This window comes from Artemia franciscana, chromosome 13, assembly GCF_032884065.1.
Source record: "Artemia franciscana chromosome 13, ASM3288406v1, whole genome shotgun sequence".
Classification (NCBI taxonomy): Eukaryota; Metazoa; Arthropoda; class Branchiopoda; order Anostraca; family Artemiidae; genus Artemia; species Artemia franciscana.
In genome coordinates, this window is record NC_088875.1 from 37510401 (window position 1) to 37528469 (window position 18069).

Genomic DNA, 18069 nt, shown 5'->3' on the forward strand with positions numbered 1-18069 from the left:
AGTTCACGAAGAATTCGGCATTTCATTGAGAATGACACATGATTGCCTTGACAGTTCGCACATTTTGGTGTAGCCTGGCACGGAGAATCAGACGAGGATTCATGTTGCTCTGCGCAACGGGAGCAGCATTTTTCTTTATCACAATTTGATTTTAAGTGATTTGGTGATTGGCAATTATAACAGGATTTGGGTGGGCGTTGGTATTCGTAAGCTCGATATATCTCATACCCAATCCTTATACCAAGTCGAAGTGCATTAGCGAGCGCAACAGCGTTTTCAAAAAACACTCTAAAAGCCAAAGAATCGCCTATTCGTTTCGCATGAGTAATATTGTTGCAATCAATTAACATTCCCTCATCAAAATTGGTCGGTATACCTTTAATGATTCCAATATATTTCGTTTCTTTTACTTTGACGTCACAATCTCTCATTACAGTTGGAACGGCATTGCAAAAGTTCCTTGCAGCAATCTTGTCAATTCGTACCACTAGCTTATCGCCAGAGGGCTTAACGCTGTGAATACATTCATGACCTGGAATAGAGTCTATTATTTCGCGACGCTTGGCAGGATTATCTAGTTCCGATGGGACTTTAGAAATAACAACGGTGGTCAGATCGGGATTCAATGAATGAGCGCCAGGGCTGCTAAGAGGGGGGAATTTAAGATCATACGACGAAATCTTCTCACGGATTTGCCTAAGTTCCGAATCAATGCTTACAAGCTTTGAGGCGAAGCTAGAATAAGCCACAGCAGGAATAACAGGAACCTCGGTAGGTAAAATAATCACGTATGTAGGCAAAGACAAATTTTCGCTGTCACATTTCTGGAAGATTTCCATCATGTCCTTAATGTGACGGTAATTAGCTTGATCGCCTTGGCGTCTTTGCACACGTTCACCCTCGTAAACATGAGACCATAGTTCTATTTTAGCCGCCATAATAGACTTCTCATCGAAAAACCCAACAGCATGGTTAGCAATAACTTCATCACTTACTCCTTTTTTAAGATTTGATTGCACGAAATTCAACACTGACGAATGTACATATTCCGTCATAATGGTATAACCAACAAATATGGACAATTAGCCAAGGTCCAAAATCAAATCAGTTTATTACTCACCATGCTGTCAAACAGCTAACATCCGATTAAATTAGTTTCAAAATAATCCTTTTCAAAGTAACTGAATTCGTTATTTTCGTCACACTAAAGCAGACCGGTTTTACTCACAGTTCATAAATATTCAATTTAAACCAAATCCTTTTACTTTGAACTCCGAATCAATATAATCCAGTTATTTGAGATGTTCTCACTCTGAAAGCTAGGTTAGCACTGAAAGTGTTGTATTTATTATTTCCAGAAGATATAGAATTCCTGGCTAAATCGGCCTCGAATTTTCAAAACAAGTTAGAAATTTTGAATAGTTATCTAGTATGTAAAAAATTAGTTTAAGTTTTAGTTTGGTAAAACCAAATTTAGTAACCAAAATTAGTTTGGTAAAATTTATCATATTTAGTTTACCTATTGTTGCTAAAAAGAGGGATATATTAACAGGATAAGCTTGTTTTGGTGTTACTTGGTTGTTTTACATTTGCTGTTTTTTTTTCATAGGCATGTATTTGGGGGTGATACCTGACACGGGGATGCCATGGATATTCTGTGGTAGCCACAACACTTGGCTGGGTAGAGAATTTAAAGTGGCGAAACCCTATAGGCAAGTTTATTCTCCTGATGAGCCCTTGTGTTGGTTTGTTGCCTCTGAATTATTTGTCTTTATTATTTTTTCTATTGTTTGGTAAATGACGACTTATAATTATTTACGACATGACTGCCTGTCCATGGATTATTCTTTATGGTTGATTGTGTATGGCTATGATGTTTGACCTATGTGATTGTATGGATGAGTAGGGTTAAGGCCTCATTCAAATACTGGTCTATAGTAATCACTAATTTAGGAAAACAGTCTTCCTTTTCTCCTTCTGTCTCTTTTTTTTATGTGTTTGTGCTGTTGCATTGGTGATTTCTCTTTTCATGATATATGAGTTATATTAGTTTTTAGTAAAGAGACAAGGTAAAAGAATAAATATTGTTTTAATGGGAAAAATAAATGAAGTTAAGGGTTTTATTTATTGGCGATGTAAGTTTACAAGCTCAGGAAGGTGGAGTGGCCAGTTCTACATCGTGAGCTAGAAAGATCAGAAAGCGTTTCGGGTCCTAGCCCCCTTAGTCATTTAGTACTAACAGATATTAAGTTACATAAGAAATTTTTTTTGTTAAAAATAGGAGTACTTGTGAGCTATGGTAGGGAAGTTGGTGGGAGGGCTTAAAAGCTAAAAAAATCGAAAGATTATATTATGGGTATCACAAGAAACATTAATGTTTAAGTGAAAAGTTGAATAGTTTCGCATTAAAGGGTAATTTAGAATTATTTTCATTAAGTGTAAAAAGGTTGGTTAGAATAATAGGAAATCGGTCAAATGTGATAAATTTACCGAAAAACAGGTTAGCATATATATCTTATCTTGAAGTGTTGCAGGATGGAAAAAAAGTTAATGGACTTTGCAGGTGAGATCAACTTTAGACAGCTGTGGGTTATCAGTTGTTTGGAATGAAAAGATGGGACAGGACTGGAGATAGGAAATGTAGCAAGATTAGTGAATTGTGTGTTGAAAGATCAGGATATTCAGAAAAAGGTAGTGTGTAGTCGCAGCCTCTACGTCCCTTGAAGTTTAGTGACGATGGATGGAGATATAAGGATGTGATGGGAAATAGTGAAGAATTTATTTGAATTAAAAGAATTTAATGCTAGGACGGATAATAATCTAGCACACGGACAAAAAGGAAAATATATATGACACATGCTCATAGCACTTAGAATAACAAAACATTTGGTGGAGGGTTTTTATGACATGTAATATACACCACCCAAAAAATATAAACGCCTTTTCTTTGAAAACTTCATTGTTTCGCATTTTAATTTCAAGTTTGTCAGACCTTGAAAATTTGGCAAATAATTTGTCAGCGATACAAGATTTGTGTCCATGTTTTGCCTTTATTGCCTTTGCTTTCTCATACTTAAATTTCTGGGAAATATGAAAATTTGCTGCGATTCTGTCAATTATGATACTGCAATATTTAAGACGATTTATATTTAGAGTAGATTACCTGATTTTGGACCTGACTATTTTGGATGTTTTGAAATTCCTTCTTTTCTTCAGTATATTCATTTGCAATATTTTCTACGTGGCTGCTCAGCTTTGCATTTGAAGGGAATTTCCCATGGAGAGGGAAGGGAATTAGGGGATAATTCCATAAAGGGCAATTACCTAGGGGGAATGAGCCTAGTACCGAAAGAGAGGACTCAATATTGACAAACAGAACAAATAAAAGCAGAAATTCCACTGGGGGTTGAAGCTGGTTACTATCTGATGCGAGCCGAGCACTTAGCTTAGGCAGGAGGTACCGAGTAATGATGGCTTGATTTATATTTTCTCATGTAGGGCTCAAGTGACCCACCCAGCCCCAGGAGCAACGACTCCAAATTTTGCGAATTGCCTACTCTTCAAAGATAGGTTATACAGTAGAGAAAAGGCAAAGCTTGATCTTGGTTGTCTGGTTAGCTACAAAACTTCTGAATATCAGCTTTTTGCAGGGGAGGAAAGGTGTTTGGGCCCATAAAATGGAACGAAACCTTTTCTCTTCTTTGGGTTTGAAAATTTTACTTGTTAGTGACTGGGCTAAGGGGGATCTCAAGATAGATTTAGGTTATGGGCACAGGCCATAAAAAATGGAACCCCGAGAACGTTATTTTTTCGCTCTGCGTGAAACTACTTACTTTATTCTTTAAATTTCTTATTGACTTGAAGCAGTTATCCTATGTAAATATGTAGCATACGGAGAAGGTTTATTCTTGAAACATGTACTCAAGAAGTTGACCACAAAAAGATCCCAAAAACCCTTTTTGAACGATATCAGACTTGCAGCGTAAGTCCCAGCGTAAAGAGGACCCTTAAGTACCAAACAATCTTAGGCTGGAGAACATTGGGATATGGTCTTTTCTAAGAAGAACAATACAAAACATATTGGTTCGACCAGATATGGAGTCAAAATAGATTTATAAAAGCATTTGGAAAAATAAATTCAGAAGTTCCTACACCAGTTCCTACCGGCAATAGGGCACTAAACTGCAAAAAAAGACTGTCCTGCACGAAAAAGCCCCAAAACAGTTTTCCTACAAACGATTTGAGTTTTGTATCTCTTAGTGTTTCTTGTGTCTCTAAGTGTGTTTAAGTGTTTCTAAGGGCCTTAGAAACACTATCGGAGGAAATATTTAGATTGGGGACGAAGGCCCTTAGAAATTAGGCCTCAAAGTTGACAAAAGAGCGTTCTGTCGATTGGCTTAAAATTAAATCTGTAAATTTTTGGGCTAAGAGGACCACTATGCACAACGAGGAGCTAAATTCTGATTGCCCTATTGGAATCCTTGTGCTTCATTCACTGTTACATATGCATAATTCAATTTTGAACAAAATGGCACATGTCCTGCTTTTAATTAAATAGATGTTAGATTTTTTCCCCCGGTCTATTACTTCCTAAAATCTTTCAGTTTAAGATAAAATTTTCTTGTTTTAAAACTTTCAAAAATCAATATGAATACACCCTCTACATCTGGAAATAGAATAAAAATGGAATAACTGAAAAACAAGAAATCATTGAAAACAAGAAGTTTTTTCATTGAAAAGCAGGGAAAAGAAATCATTGAAAAAGAAAATAAGACGGTGCTTTTTATAATGATATTCGTACCGCAGCTAGATAGGCCAAATCAGGTGTAGTTCAGTCATAGATGTTAGTAGGGGGGGGGGGAATCATCTCTAGGAATTATTTAATTGTTTTAATTTTTTAACGTAGATAACTTCGAAGACCACACTGCCTTTCCAAGACGAAAGTAAAACAGTTCAAAATAGGGATGAAACCTTTTTATTAACAGTGAACAGAAATAAAATTTAACTGGATATTTCGAACACATATGCAGTGTTCATCATCAGCAGTAAAACTCTGCTGATGATGAATACTGTATATGTGTTCGAAATATCCAGTTAAATTTTATATCTGTTCACTGTCAATAAAAAGGTTTCATCCTTATTTTAAACTGTTTTAATTTAATTTTTTAATTTCAAATATTTAAATCAAAACTTCAATATAGTTTTAATTTCTCGTATATGTAATTATGACGCTTAATAAGCGCTTCCTTGAGTTTTGGATTCATATACCAAGCCATAAATGTAGAACTGTCTCTATATACAATACCATGATGACTTCTTAATATTTTTGCTTTTTTTAGATAATTCTTTTAACCAGCGCCAAAAAACGAATTAACATAAATATACTGAGGGTTATTACTGGTATTAGTCACATTTCACATAAGACCAGCGCTACCTGTGTAACATCTATCTCTGCATCAGCATGCTGTCCAAAACGTCTGCTGCAAGAAGGATAAAGTGAATCCAATCAATATATGTGTATTTTTCTCATGATTTAGATGGTTTATGGTCACACCTAAGTTGTACCAACTCACACTCAATATCTATTGTTATCAGTTTTAATATGCAGCACAAGGAGACCAAGCCTCGCTTGATGAAAGGAATTTTAGACATAAAAATATATTCATTACTCCCCCTCCCCCCATTCCGGAAATATATATCCGAATACATCGATGCACATAAAAAAAATATGTGATTTTTTTTTTTTTTTTTTACTCGGATACAAAGAGAAAGGTAATTTTTAAACTCCAGGTGTAATTTTTTTTCGATCCGATTAGTATCCCTGGCAAGTTTTAAGTAATGTAAGGCTTCAATGACTATGCTAAAAATAAGTAGTCAAATTTTCTGGATTCTTAATCAGACAATACTTAACGAGGATTTTATAAATCACAATTTTTTTCGAATACTTTAAATTAAAAATACTGCAGCTATTTCAAATGTAAGGAAAATTTCCATGGCGATTCTCCATGGAGAATTTACGCAGGGGTGAGAGAAATTTGTCCGCAAAGTTTTTTTATTGGAAAACATTCTTTTTTTAAGGAAAACAACCAAAAGTACACCTAGGTTCCATATAGCCCTTTATGATTGCTTTATTAAGTCAGATTTATAAAGAGCAATTTAATATAAAAATTAGTTTATAAATGGGCAAACAATTAGCCCTCTATGATTTACATGTTTTTGGACCAGCATCTCTATTCCAAACATATAAGATTGTGCTTTTAGATTACCATGTGGCCCTTTATGTCTATCATAGGCAGCACAATACCACTGCCTAAGCAAAGAGCGATGTGGGCACAATGTATTTTTTTTTCTTTTCTTTTCAGACCAGGGCACTTTGTACCGAAGGAGTTGTCGAGGAAACTTCGAAAAATGCTCATTCGATTAGAAATTGGAAGGGCTTGCGCCCATTTTAATGGTAGAAAGTGATTAGGGAAAACTACTAACACCCCTTCCACGCCCACCATTTCCCAAAACATATCCAATCTAAATTTTGAGATAACTATTTTGTTCAACGTAGTTAAAAGGCCTGGAAATTATGCCTTTGAGGAAGAAACCCCCAACCCCCAGAGCCCTCAGTGCAAAGGTTGTAGGTTTCGCTCAGGGGGCATTTAAGGTTTATATAGAAAGGGTGATCGTATAAACTTCGGAAAGGCCTCATTAGATCGCTTGTCATAAGTTTTAGTGCGCTTTTTGAGATTAAGAGTGATGGGAGTGTGGAAACCCCCCGCACTTCATATTTTGCCAAAATAAAGCTGATGGAAATTTTGAGATGGCTATTCTCTGTTGTAGAAATATAGACAAAGGCTCATTCGATCGGAAATTGAAAGGGCTAGTGTACCTTTTAATGGTCGAAAGTGATTAGAGGGCAATTAACCCCCCTCTCACACCCACTATCTCCCCATACACATCCATCAAAATTTTCAGATAGCCATTTTGATCAATGTAGTTGAAAGACACGAAAATTATGTCTTTGAGGATGAACCCCCCCCCCCCATAAGAGCCCTCAGGGCAGGATTTCCCAAAATACTTCTGATAGAAATTTTGAGATGGCTATTTGTTGTCGTAAAAACTTTGAAAAAGGCTCATTCAATTGGAAATTGAAAGGGGTAGTGCCCTTTTTAATAATCAAAAGGGAATGGAAGGCAACTAACCCCCCTCTCACGCCCACCATTCCTCCAAACATATCCAATCAAAATTTTGAGATAGCCATTTTGTTCAATATGATTGAAAACTCCGGAAATTATGTCTTTGAGGATGACAATCCCTTTAAATTCTACAGGACAAGAGTAGTAAGTTTTTCCCTGGGGACATATAAGTAAATTTAGAGAAGGTGATCGTATAAACTTCGGATGGGCTGATTGGAATGGCTATCAAACTTTTTAGTACCCTGTTTAAGGTTCAGAGTGATCGGAGGGTGGATACCCCCCACACCTCGTATTTTTTCAAAATGCATCTGATAGAAATTTTGAGATGGCCATCTTCTGTCTTAGAAACTTCAAAAAGTGCTCATCCGATTAGAAATTGAAGGGGATAGTGCCCTTTTTAATAGTCAAAAGTGATTAGAGGGCAGCTAATCCACTCTCCCACGCCAATCATTTCCCTAAACACATCCAACCAAAATTTTGAGATGGCTTTTTTTTAGCTTAATTTTAAGGCCTGGAAACCATATCCTTAATAATGAAAATTCCCCCAAAGTCCTCAGGGCAACGGGTTCTAAGCTATGTCTTAGGGGTATATAAGGTTCATGTAGATGGTTGATTGTTTAAAATTTAGAGGGGCTGATTGGATTGATGATCGGAAGTTCTAGTGCCATTTTTAAGATTGAGAGAGGTCAGGGGGGAGATACCCCTTGCTCTCACACCTCGTAAATTCCTGAAATGCATCTGATAGAAATTCTTAGATGGCCATTTATTGTCGTAAGAACTTCAAAAAGAGCTCATTCGATTGGAAATGGAAATGGCTAGTGTCTTTTTTAATAGTCAAAAGTATTTGGAGGGCAACTAGCCCCCTCCCAAGCCCACCATTTCCCCAAAAACATCCAATCAACTTTCAAGTCTCCATTACTAGTTTTGAGTGTCCCTGCCCTTAATCTGAATTTTTTCTTACATTAGGTCTTCTTGGCCAAGGAAATTAGGCAGCCGGTTTTAAAGCCTTTTGAGAAAACGTTATTTAGTCATTTTGTTTTGCTCACCGGTTTTCAGCGAACCAATATTTTTCTTTTTTGTCCTTTGGGATCCTCTTGACTTAAGAACTTATAGATATAACTCTTGAGGCGATGAAGACAACAGTTTTTTGGGCTTATTTATGGGGGCTTGCGTCCCCGCTTAAATTTTGGATGATAAATTAGAGTTCACTTGGCAAAAAGTATAACCGATGTAAATTTAAAACTATTTGAAAAAGAAAATGTTTCTCTGCCCATTTTTGCCTCAATTTTTCAACTTGTTGTGGACATTACATTATGTCTCTTTGACAAAAAAACTCACAAATATAAGTCATATGTTAATAAAAAGACTATTTGTTTCATTTTTTGGGGGTGGAGTATATAACTCTTACCTAATTTTTTGTGCATTACATTCTCGTTCACTCGCGAGACTACGGATGCAACTTTTAAGAAATTGAAAAAGAGAACATTTTCTTGCCTTTATTTGGGCCCCAATACTGGTTGAACCAATTGGTGCTGGGGTCTGCTTGCTCCAAGGACTTAAGGATGCAATATACGAACTGACTTGAATAGCATGTGATTTCGCCCTTTTTGGGTCCCATTTTCGGACGAACCAAATTTTTCTTCAGCTCCTCGTTGTACATAGTGGTTCTCTTAGCCCAAAAATTTACAGATATAATTTCAAGCCAATTGACAGAAAGTTGTTTTTTTCAACTTTGAGGCCTAATTTCTAAGCGCATGTGTTCCCAATCTAAATGCTTTCTCCGATAGTGTTTCACAAGCCTGGGGACTTATAGATACAAGACTCAAGTCGTTTTTAGGAAAGTTGTTTGTAGGAAAGTGGGCCCTTTTTTTGCAGGACAGGCTTTTTTTTGCAGTTTAGTGCCCTATGGCCCAAATCTTAAGAAAATAAGTTTTAAGCTGATCACAAATAAAGGGACCTTTCCCTATACTTTATTTGTTTTGTAGAATAGGATTCCATTATCTCAGGGTGATAATGAGATCTTTTTTGTCTATATTAGGTACCCTTTCTCCCAGGGACTGACATATGCAAGTTCCAAATCGATTAGAGAGAAAAAAACGTTTCCCCCCGAGGTTGTTTTGAAAGCAACTGACATGACTACTCTGCAGAAAAAAAAAATTAGGATTGACTATTTTACGTTAACACAGAGCAAGCTAAGGCTCTTACAAACCTCCAAACTTCTCAATGCTTCATTTGCTTTCAACACAACCTCTTCAATCGATTTAGCACACAATGTCAAAGCTATATCATCAGCTAAGGTTGTTATACAGACATATTGAAGATAAAAACGCATCGCATCTGCGTAGACAAGATAAAGTAAGGGGCCTAAATTGGAACGTTGCAGAACTCCAAATTTTAGTCGATAAGAAGATGAAGTCACATTATTAAGTACTCCATGCAAGGCTTTTCCAAGGAGATAACTTTCAAACCAATGTAAAGAAGTGCCGCGAATTCCCAGACACTTGAGTCGGTTCAGCAAAATCTTGAAATCTACAGTATCAAATGCTTTCCTTATATCAATGAAAATTGACATTAGTAAGTAACTTTTATCCAACGCACGACTAACACATTCCACCAGATACGTCAAGGCTTGAGTTGTGGAGTGTTAGTTACGGAGCCCAAATTGGGTTTCGCTTAATAATTCGTTAACCTGGAGAAAATCATATAGGCGTTTATGGACAACTTTTTCTAATATTTTTGAGAAAAGAAATAAAATCGAAATCGGTCCCCAGTTTTCAATATCCCGTCTCTTTCATCCCACTCATCAGTTTTCACCCCACATGTTTTTCCATGCAGGGCTCAAGTGACCCATCCAGCCCCAGGAGCAACGACTCTATATTTTGCGAGTTGCCTACTCTTCAGAGATATGTTATATAGTAGAGAAAAGGAAAAGCTTTTTCTTGGTTGTTTGGTTATCTAAAATAGTTTAGAATATCAAATTTTTTTCAGGGGAAGGGGAGGTGCTTGGGCCCATAAAATGGTACAAAACCTTTTTTCCTGTTTGGGTATGAAAATTCCACTTGTTAGTCACTGGCCTTAGGAGGTCTCAAAATAGATTTAGGTTATGGGCACAGGCCATCAAAAATGGAACCTCAAGAACATTATTTTTTTCGCTCTGTGTTAAACTCCTTACATAATTCTTTAAGATTCTTATTGGCTTGAAGGAGTTATACTATGGAAATATGTAGCATATGGAGAACATATTTCCTTGAAACGTATACTCGAGAAGTTCATCAGAAAAAGATCCCAAAAAGCATTTTTTTTGAACGATCTCAAACTTGCAGTGAAAATCCAAGCGAAAGAGGACCCCTATGTACCAAACAATTTTAGGTTGGAGAATATTGGGATATGGTTCTTTCTAAAAAAAAAAAAATAGAAAAAATAATGGCTCGACTAGAAATGAAGTCAAAATAGGTTTATAAAAGCTATTTTAAAAATAAATTCAGAAGTTCCTACACCAGTTGGACTTAAGCATATAAAGAAAATTAGGGTTGGAGCACAGGCTTGTCAAGACTAGGCCTAAAAACGGGACATAAACTTAATTTTGATATCAGGTTGAAAATTTCATGGAACATTCCTCCGGGGCAACAGGACCTTAATTTTTGTTAAGGCGTTCAGGGGGAACCGTGTTATGTCTCTAATCGATTTGGAACTTGCATATGTCAGTCCCTGGGAGAAAGGGTACTTAATATACAAGAAAATTCATAATTTCCCTGAGATAATAGAATTCTAATCTACAAAACAAATAAAGTATAGGGAAAGGTTCCTTTATTTGTGATCAGCTTGAAACTTATTTCCTTAAGATTTGGGCCACAGGGAACTAAACTTCAAAAAAAAAACTGTCCTGCAATAGAAAAGGGCCTACTTTCCTACAAACAACTTTCCTAAGAATGACTTGAGTCTTGTATCTACAAGTCCCCAGGCTTGAGAAACACTATCGGATAAAGTATTTAGATTGGAGATACAGGTACTTAGAAATTAGGCCTCAAAGTTGAAAAAAAGCTTTCTTACGATTGGCTTGAAATTATATCTGTAAATTTGTGGGCAAAGAGAACCACTATGCACAACGAGGAGCTGAAGAAAAATGTTGGTTCGTCCGAAAATGGGACCCAAAAAGGGCAAAATAACTTGCTTTTCAAGTCAATTTGTAACTTACATCCTTAAGTCCTTGGAGCAAGCTGCCCCAGCACCAATTGGTTCAACCAGTTTTGGATCCCAAATAAATGCAAGAAAATGTTCTCCTTTCCAATTTTTTTAAAGTTGTGTTTGTAGTCTCACGAGTGAACGAGAATGTAATGCACAAAAAATTAGGTAAGAGTTATATATTCTGCCCCCAAATGAAACAAATAGTCTTTTTATTGACATATGACTTATATTACATATGACATATGACACCTTAGGGTTAAGGTGTCACGGATTTTGGGTATCATTCGCAAACCTAGACTCACATTTCCTGGATCTATTCTAAAACTTCTTTTTTTCTGTCTTGTCCAGTCATATGTTTCTTATTGCCCCATTGTATGGATGTCTACTTTTCCGTCTACGCTGCGGTCACTTTCTGTCATGCATAATAAGGCACGGCGTCTGGTTATGGACACCGACCGTTCCTCACCAACACCGCTCTAAGTCTACAGTCTATTTACATTATTTCTTGTGCTTTTGTATTCCGTCAGCTTCACGGCAATCTTCCAAAATCTCTTCAGAAAACTCATATGTTTATTTCTAATTTAGCTCCATATACCCTTCGTTCTTCAAATAATATCTACATTCCGCCTACCCCAACTAGTCGATCAGACTTCAATTCCCTCATTGCTTGTCAACAGGTCTGGAATTCACTACCTTCTTCTGTACAGAGATGCCACTCTTTTGGGACTTTTAAAAAGTCTTTTAAGGATCATTTAATAAAGAATAAAATAGAATTACTTTTTTTTATAGTTGTTGCTTATATTGTATTCCCCTTGCATATATTGCTTATATTGTAGTTGTTGCTTGTCTTTTTTCTGTTAATCCCCCTTGTATCCCTGGCCATGGAGTCTTCTGAGGGGGAATAAGTGCATTGTGATTAAATTTTGAATTATATTTAGTATTATCTTGTATTTAATAATAAACCTCTCTCTCTCTCTCTCTCTCTCTCTCTCTCTCTCTCTCTCTCTCTCTCTCTCTCTCTCTCTCTCTCTCTCTCTCTCTCTCTCTCTCTCTCTCTCCCTATTTGTGAGTTTTTTGTCAAAGGGACATAATGTACTGTCCACAACAAGTTGAAGAATTGAGCCGAAAATGGGCAGAGAAACATTTTCTTTTCCAAATAGCTTAAATTTACATCCGTTATATTTTGTGCCAAGAGAACTCTAATTTATCATCCAAAATTTAAGTGGGGGCACTAGCACCCATAAATAAGCCCAAAAGCGGTTGTTTTCATCGCCTCAAGAGTTGTATCTATAAGTTCTTGAGCCAAGAGGATCCCAAAGCACAAAAGAGAAAATATTGGTTCGCTGAAAATCGGTGAACAAAAAAATGACTAAATAATGTTTTCTCAACTGGCTTAAAAACTGCTTGCGTAATTTCCTTGGCCAAGAAGACCTAATGTAAGAAAAAAAATTCAGATTAAGGGGAAGGACCCTCAAAATTAGTATCTGAAATGGGCCAAAAATTTTGTTTCCCAATGAGGTTGAAACTTAAAGAGATCATTCCTTGGGCCAACGAGTACCTCCATTGTTTGTAAAGGGAATGTCTTGGATCAGTTCGAAATTTTATAAATCTAAGCTCCTGGGGTACCTAATTTACAAAGAGATTAAGTTTGGTAAGGGCCCCTCAAGAATAGGTTCCCAATAAGGTTTTTTTTCCAATTCGCATGACACTGAGATGCCTAAGTCTTTGAGCCTTTTGTACTTTTAAAATCCTATAAACACTCTTTTGCAAACAACTTTCGACAGATAATCTTCAGCTTGTTACGTTTTGTTTAATCGGAATCGTTGTAACAACGGGTTTCTTTTAACGTGAAAGGATAGTATAAAACCAAAAGTGGGCAGAAATAAAACCGTCCTGTAAATATAACATATAGCCTATCAAATGGATGTTACTATAGATAAATAAATCAATAATTGAGACCTAAAGCGAACAGCTTTTAATTTGAGCAAATGAACAAAATTAAATGAAAATTCAAACTTAAAACGAACAAAATAACCCTAAAATTAGGACGGTGCTTTTGCCCTTTTAAACCCTCTAATTAACAGAATATCCATGACCCCTAGGCTCATCTGGAGTCCAGAATAACTTCCTCTTTCTATTGTGATACATAATTCTTATTTAAAAAAAAAAAAAAAAAATCTGTTTTGGGGGGTTTGGGACATTTGGAACCCAAGCCATTTTTTGTCTTTAATATAAATCCTCCAGAAGATCATATCAACCACTTTATTTTCCTTGTCGAATTTTCGATCATTTATGAAAGTCATGTTTTTTTCTTACTTTTAAGCGCGTATCCACTTATTGATCGTATTTGAAGAATTTATACTAAATTCTGGTATAATTTCAGAAACTAGTAAATTGGAATTTTACAAGCGCTATTTCTTCTCAAGACAAAACACTAAGGTATGGAAGATAAAATTACCCATTAATTAAGTGTTCTAATGCACACAAGTTTTTTCTGTTGCTGACCAGTTTAGCAGCGATTTTGCACTCTCATTAAGACCACTAGAGTTTGGCAGAAGTACAAGAAAAACAACAAAAAACACTGTGTATTAGCGACGCCAAAATCTGACGTGGTTTGTATTTCCCAAAGAAATTGTTGAAACTATAAATTTTTTCTATATATAGGAGAAGTAGTAGTCTACATGTTTCCAATCACACAAGTCTTTAAGCTAATATGAATTGGTACTTGGTGTGGTTTTTTATCTCGTATTTTGGCCAAAGTCACTGTAACTATAGTTATTTTGAACAAAATGTTGTCAAATTGGTTGACTTTGTTGATACTATTGACTGGATTGATTTGGACAATGATCTGATCCTGGAAGGGGGCGCTAAGGTATGGTTCAGTTAATTGTTATTCCTTCAGTGAAAAGACCAATCAAATAATTAATATTCTAAACAAAACGATCACTTTCTGGACCGATATCAGATAATTAACTGAACTGGTCGAAGAGATAAAAGGCATCTATAATTTAACATTTCAGCTAATTTCTGAAAGTGTACTTACCACTAAAAGTACTTACAATTATAAGGTTGTCAAGCCCCTTAGTATTTGTTCTATGTTGACTGAACCCTTAAAAATTAAAGTTTTAATAGTTTTACGTAATTTTATCACTGTACTTTTCGTTTTTATTATTCCTCTTTTCTGATACTTCTCTTCGTGTGTTTATCTTATGTACCGGTGATAAAACTAAATTATTATTAGTAGTAGTAGTAGCAGTAGTAAGAAAGATTACCCTAATACAGGAATTTGTTTAACTGTATCTTTTTATTCTTTTATTTCATTATTCTATTTTTGTCAACAGTGTCATTTAGTATCATGTAAATCAAACAGTTCGTGGTAACGAACTTTAGTAAAATAAACACACGAACTGTGTGATTATTTGTTTTTTTTTTGTTTTTTTCCCCAGGGGTAATCGTATCGACCAAGTGGTCCTAGAATGTCGCAAGAGGACTCATTCTAACGGAAATGAAAAGTTCTAGTGCCCTTTTTAAGTGACCAAAAAATTGGAGGGCATCTAGGCCCCTTCCCACGCTCATTTTTTCCCAAAATCAACGGATCAAAATTTTGAGATACCCATTTTGTTCAGCATAGTCGAAAACCATAATAACTATGTCTTTGGGGATGACTTACTCCCCCACAATCCCTGGAAGAGGGGCTGCAAGTTACAAACTTTGACCAGTGTTTACATATAGTAATGGTTATTGGGAAGTGTACAGACATTTTCAGGGGGGATTTATTTTGTTTGGGGGTGGGGCTGAGGGGAGGGGGCTATGTTGGAGGATCTTTCCTTGGAGGAATCGGTCATGGGGGAAGAAAAATTCAATGAAAAGGGCGTAGGATTTTCTAGCATTACTATAAGAAAACAATGAAAAATAAACATGAAAACGTTTTTTCAAATGAAAGGAAGGAGTAGCATTGAAACTTAAAACGAACAGAGATTATTACGCATATGAGGGGTTCTAAAAACACTTTAGCATAAAGAGTGAGGTATTTAGGAGGAGATAAACACTCGCTCTTTATGCTAAAGTATTTTTAGTAATTTCAACTATTTATTCTACGGCCTTTCTGATTCAGGGGTCAGTCTTAAAGAATTGGGACAAAACTTACGATTTAGTGTAAAGAGCGAGGTATTAACGAGGGTACAAACCCCCTCGTATACATACTAAAAATATAAGATTATGAAAGTTTGTTATGTAAGTGAATTCTTAAGTTACGTATATTTTTTACTAATAAAAACGTTCGTTAAAAATTAAAAGTTCTAGTTGCCTTTTTAAGTAACCGAAAAATTGGAGGGCAACTAGGCCTCCTTCTCCGTCCCTTATTTCTCAAAATCGTCTGATCAAAACTAAGAGAAAGCCATTTAGCCAAAAAAAGAATTAATACACAAACTTCATTTTAATAATTTATGTGCGGAGAGCCAAAACCAAACATGCATTAATTCAAAAAGGTTCAAAAATTAAATAAAAAAAACTAACTTTTTTAGCTGAAAGTAAGGAGCGACATTAAAACTTAAAACGAACAGAAATTACTCCGTATATGAAATGGGTTGTCCCCTCCGCAATCCCTCGCTCTTTACGCTAAAGTTTGACTCTTTGCCACAATTCTACTTTTTAAAAAAATTAAAAGCTTTAGCGTAAAGAGTGAGGGATTGCGGAGGGGACAACCCATTTCATATACGAAGTAATTTCTGTTCGTTTTAAGTTTTAATGTCGCTCCTTACTTTCAGCTAAAAAAATTAGTTTTTTTTATTTAATAAAAGTATATAGAGCAACCACCCGGTCACCAAAGAACAAAATTTTCATACTTTATTTCACTCTTGGTAATAACCCTAACAGTTATTCCATTTTACATGTTAAATAAAAAGTTTTTTATATAATTTGTCACCTTACAAGCTCTCTAAACAGTGTGTTTTTTCCCTTATAACAATCTGCTAGAAAAGATTACAATTTTTTGTGCTTTCCTTTAACAATCTTAGTTTCCTAATATTTTTTCGTATAAATTACTGATATTTTGAGCATTTTAAAATTCAACCATGTCAAGAGTTACCAAGTTGGAAATATGTTAAAATAGAAAATATATTTTAAAGATATTTTAATATTTACCAAACCTTCGCTTCAGCAAAGGAATTTTTTAAACTTCTCAATAAACAAAAACTAATAATTAAATGTATATTATTAACAAAAATATAAAATTTACAAAAAATAAACAAAATTTTTTAATAAGCAAAAATTAAATTTACTGTAAAAAAATAAGAAAATGTTTCAGGCTACCGGAAATAAAATTAGACCAGTCGATTTTTAATAGTTTGGTTTCCTTTAAATTTACTGACACGGTGTCAGTGTCAGTGTCAGTATAGTGTGTAGTGTGTTTTATTGTCAGTGACACTATATAACTACTCGATTGAAATAATTTCTCAGGTATACAATAGTTGGTTTACAGCTGTTTTGTACCAGTAGAATTATTTCTTCCTGAAAACATCAATTCTTCCTTTCTTCCAAGAAGTAAAACTTCGTGACGATATTCATGCCAAAGACGCAAGTATTTTTCCTTTGCGTACAATCTGGAGAAGATCGAAGATGTATAAATTCCTGATAAACTAATGATTTTTTATTTATTTAGCTAATTATCAACTCTGACTAATAACACTTTTATTTAACTGGTTACTATAATATTTTTTAACCTTTGACTTTCCTATTCAATTAACCAGTATGATGATAATTAGTCTCAATGTTTAAAACTTAATTGAAAGACTTTAATTTCCATTCAAGGATTTTTTTTTACCAATAAAGTAACGGTCAACCCAAGGTCAACCAAGCGCATCATTTGAAAAACTTGGCAATTTACTTTGTCTCTTTAACCATATGTTTTGGGGAGGTTTCATGAGTGATGTTATTCAATGTTGAGCAAATTAAAAAGGTTGCCTTTGGTTCTTTAATTTTGTGAGAAAAAAAAGCATGAAAGCATGATTCGATTTCATTTTCATACTTTGTGATGCATTTTCACAAGTCCTTCCCACCATTCCTTATTTCTACGCAGGGAGGGGGAGGAGCCTAGTTTGTCAGAAAACGGCAGGAAATTTCTGGAGAGATGAATAACTGTGACTTTTAAGAAACTGATTGTTTCTTTTTTGAGAAATCATAAGCCAGTAAAAAGCACAACAAGTTTTTGTTGCGATATTTCTTACAGGTAAATGTACTTAATATTCGTAATAGCGAGGAAGCTAAATTTGACGTCAAATGAAAACCCACATTGGATAATAGACTCGATTTGGTCAAACAGTTCGTGGTAACGAACTGTAGTTAGGAGCGACCCGGCTCAATAGTAACCAAAACTCTAAAAAATGGAATTTTGATACCAATAGCTACATCAAAAGAATCGCATTTTAATGCTGGTTTTAAATATATAAGTTTCATCAAGTTTAGTCTTACCCATCAAAAGTTACGAGCCTGAGAAAATTTGCGTTATTTTGGAAAATAGGGGGAAACGCCCCCTGAAAGTCATAGAATCTTAACGAAAATCACACCATCAGATTCAGCGTATCAGAGAACCTTACTGTAGAAGTTTCGAGCTCTTATCTACAAAAATGTGGAATTTTGCATTTTTTGCCAGAAGGCAGATCACGGATGCGTGTTTATTTGTTTTTTTGTTTTTTTGTTTTTT

At 35.3% G+C, this 18069-nt stretch overlaps 1 protein-coding gene across 1 annotated transcript in view; it reads left to right on the forward strand.

Annotated features, from left to right (window-relative positions):
- The first annotated feature begins 14017 nt into the window (after window positions 1–14017).
- Window positions 14018–18069, forward strand: part of LOC136034896 (uncharacterized) — a 31144-nt gene continuing 27092 nt past the window's right edge. The window contains exon 1 of the mRNA XM_065716391.1: window positions 14018–14241. Coding sequence (XP_065572463.1) covers window positions 14083–14241 — 159 coding nt within the window. The 5' untranslated portion in view covers window positions 14018–14082. The remainder of the gene's footprint in view (window positions 14242–18069) is intronic.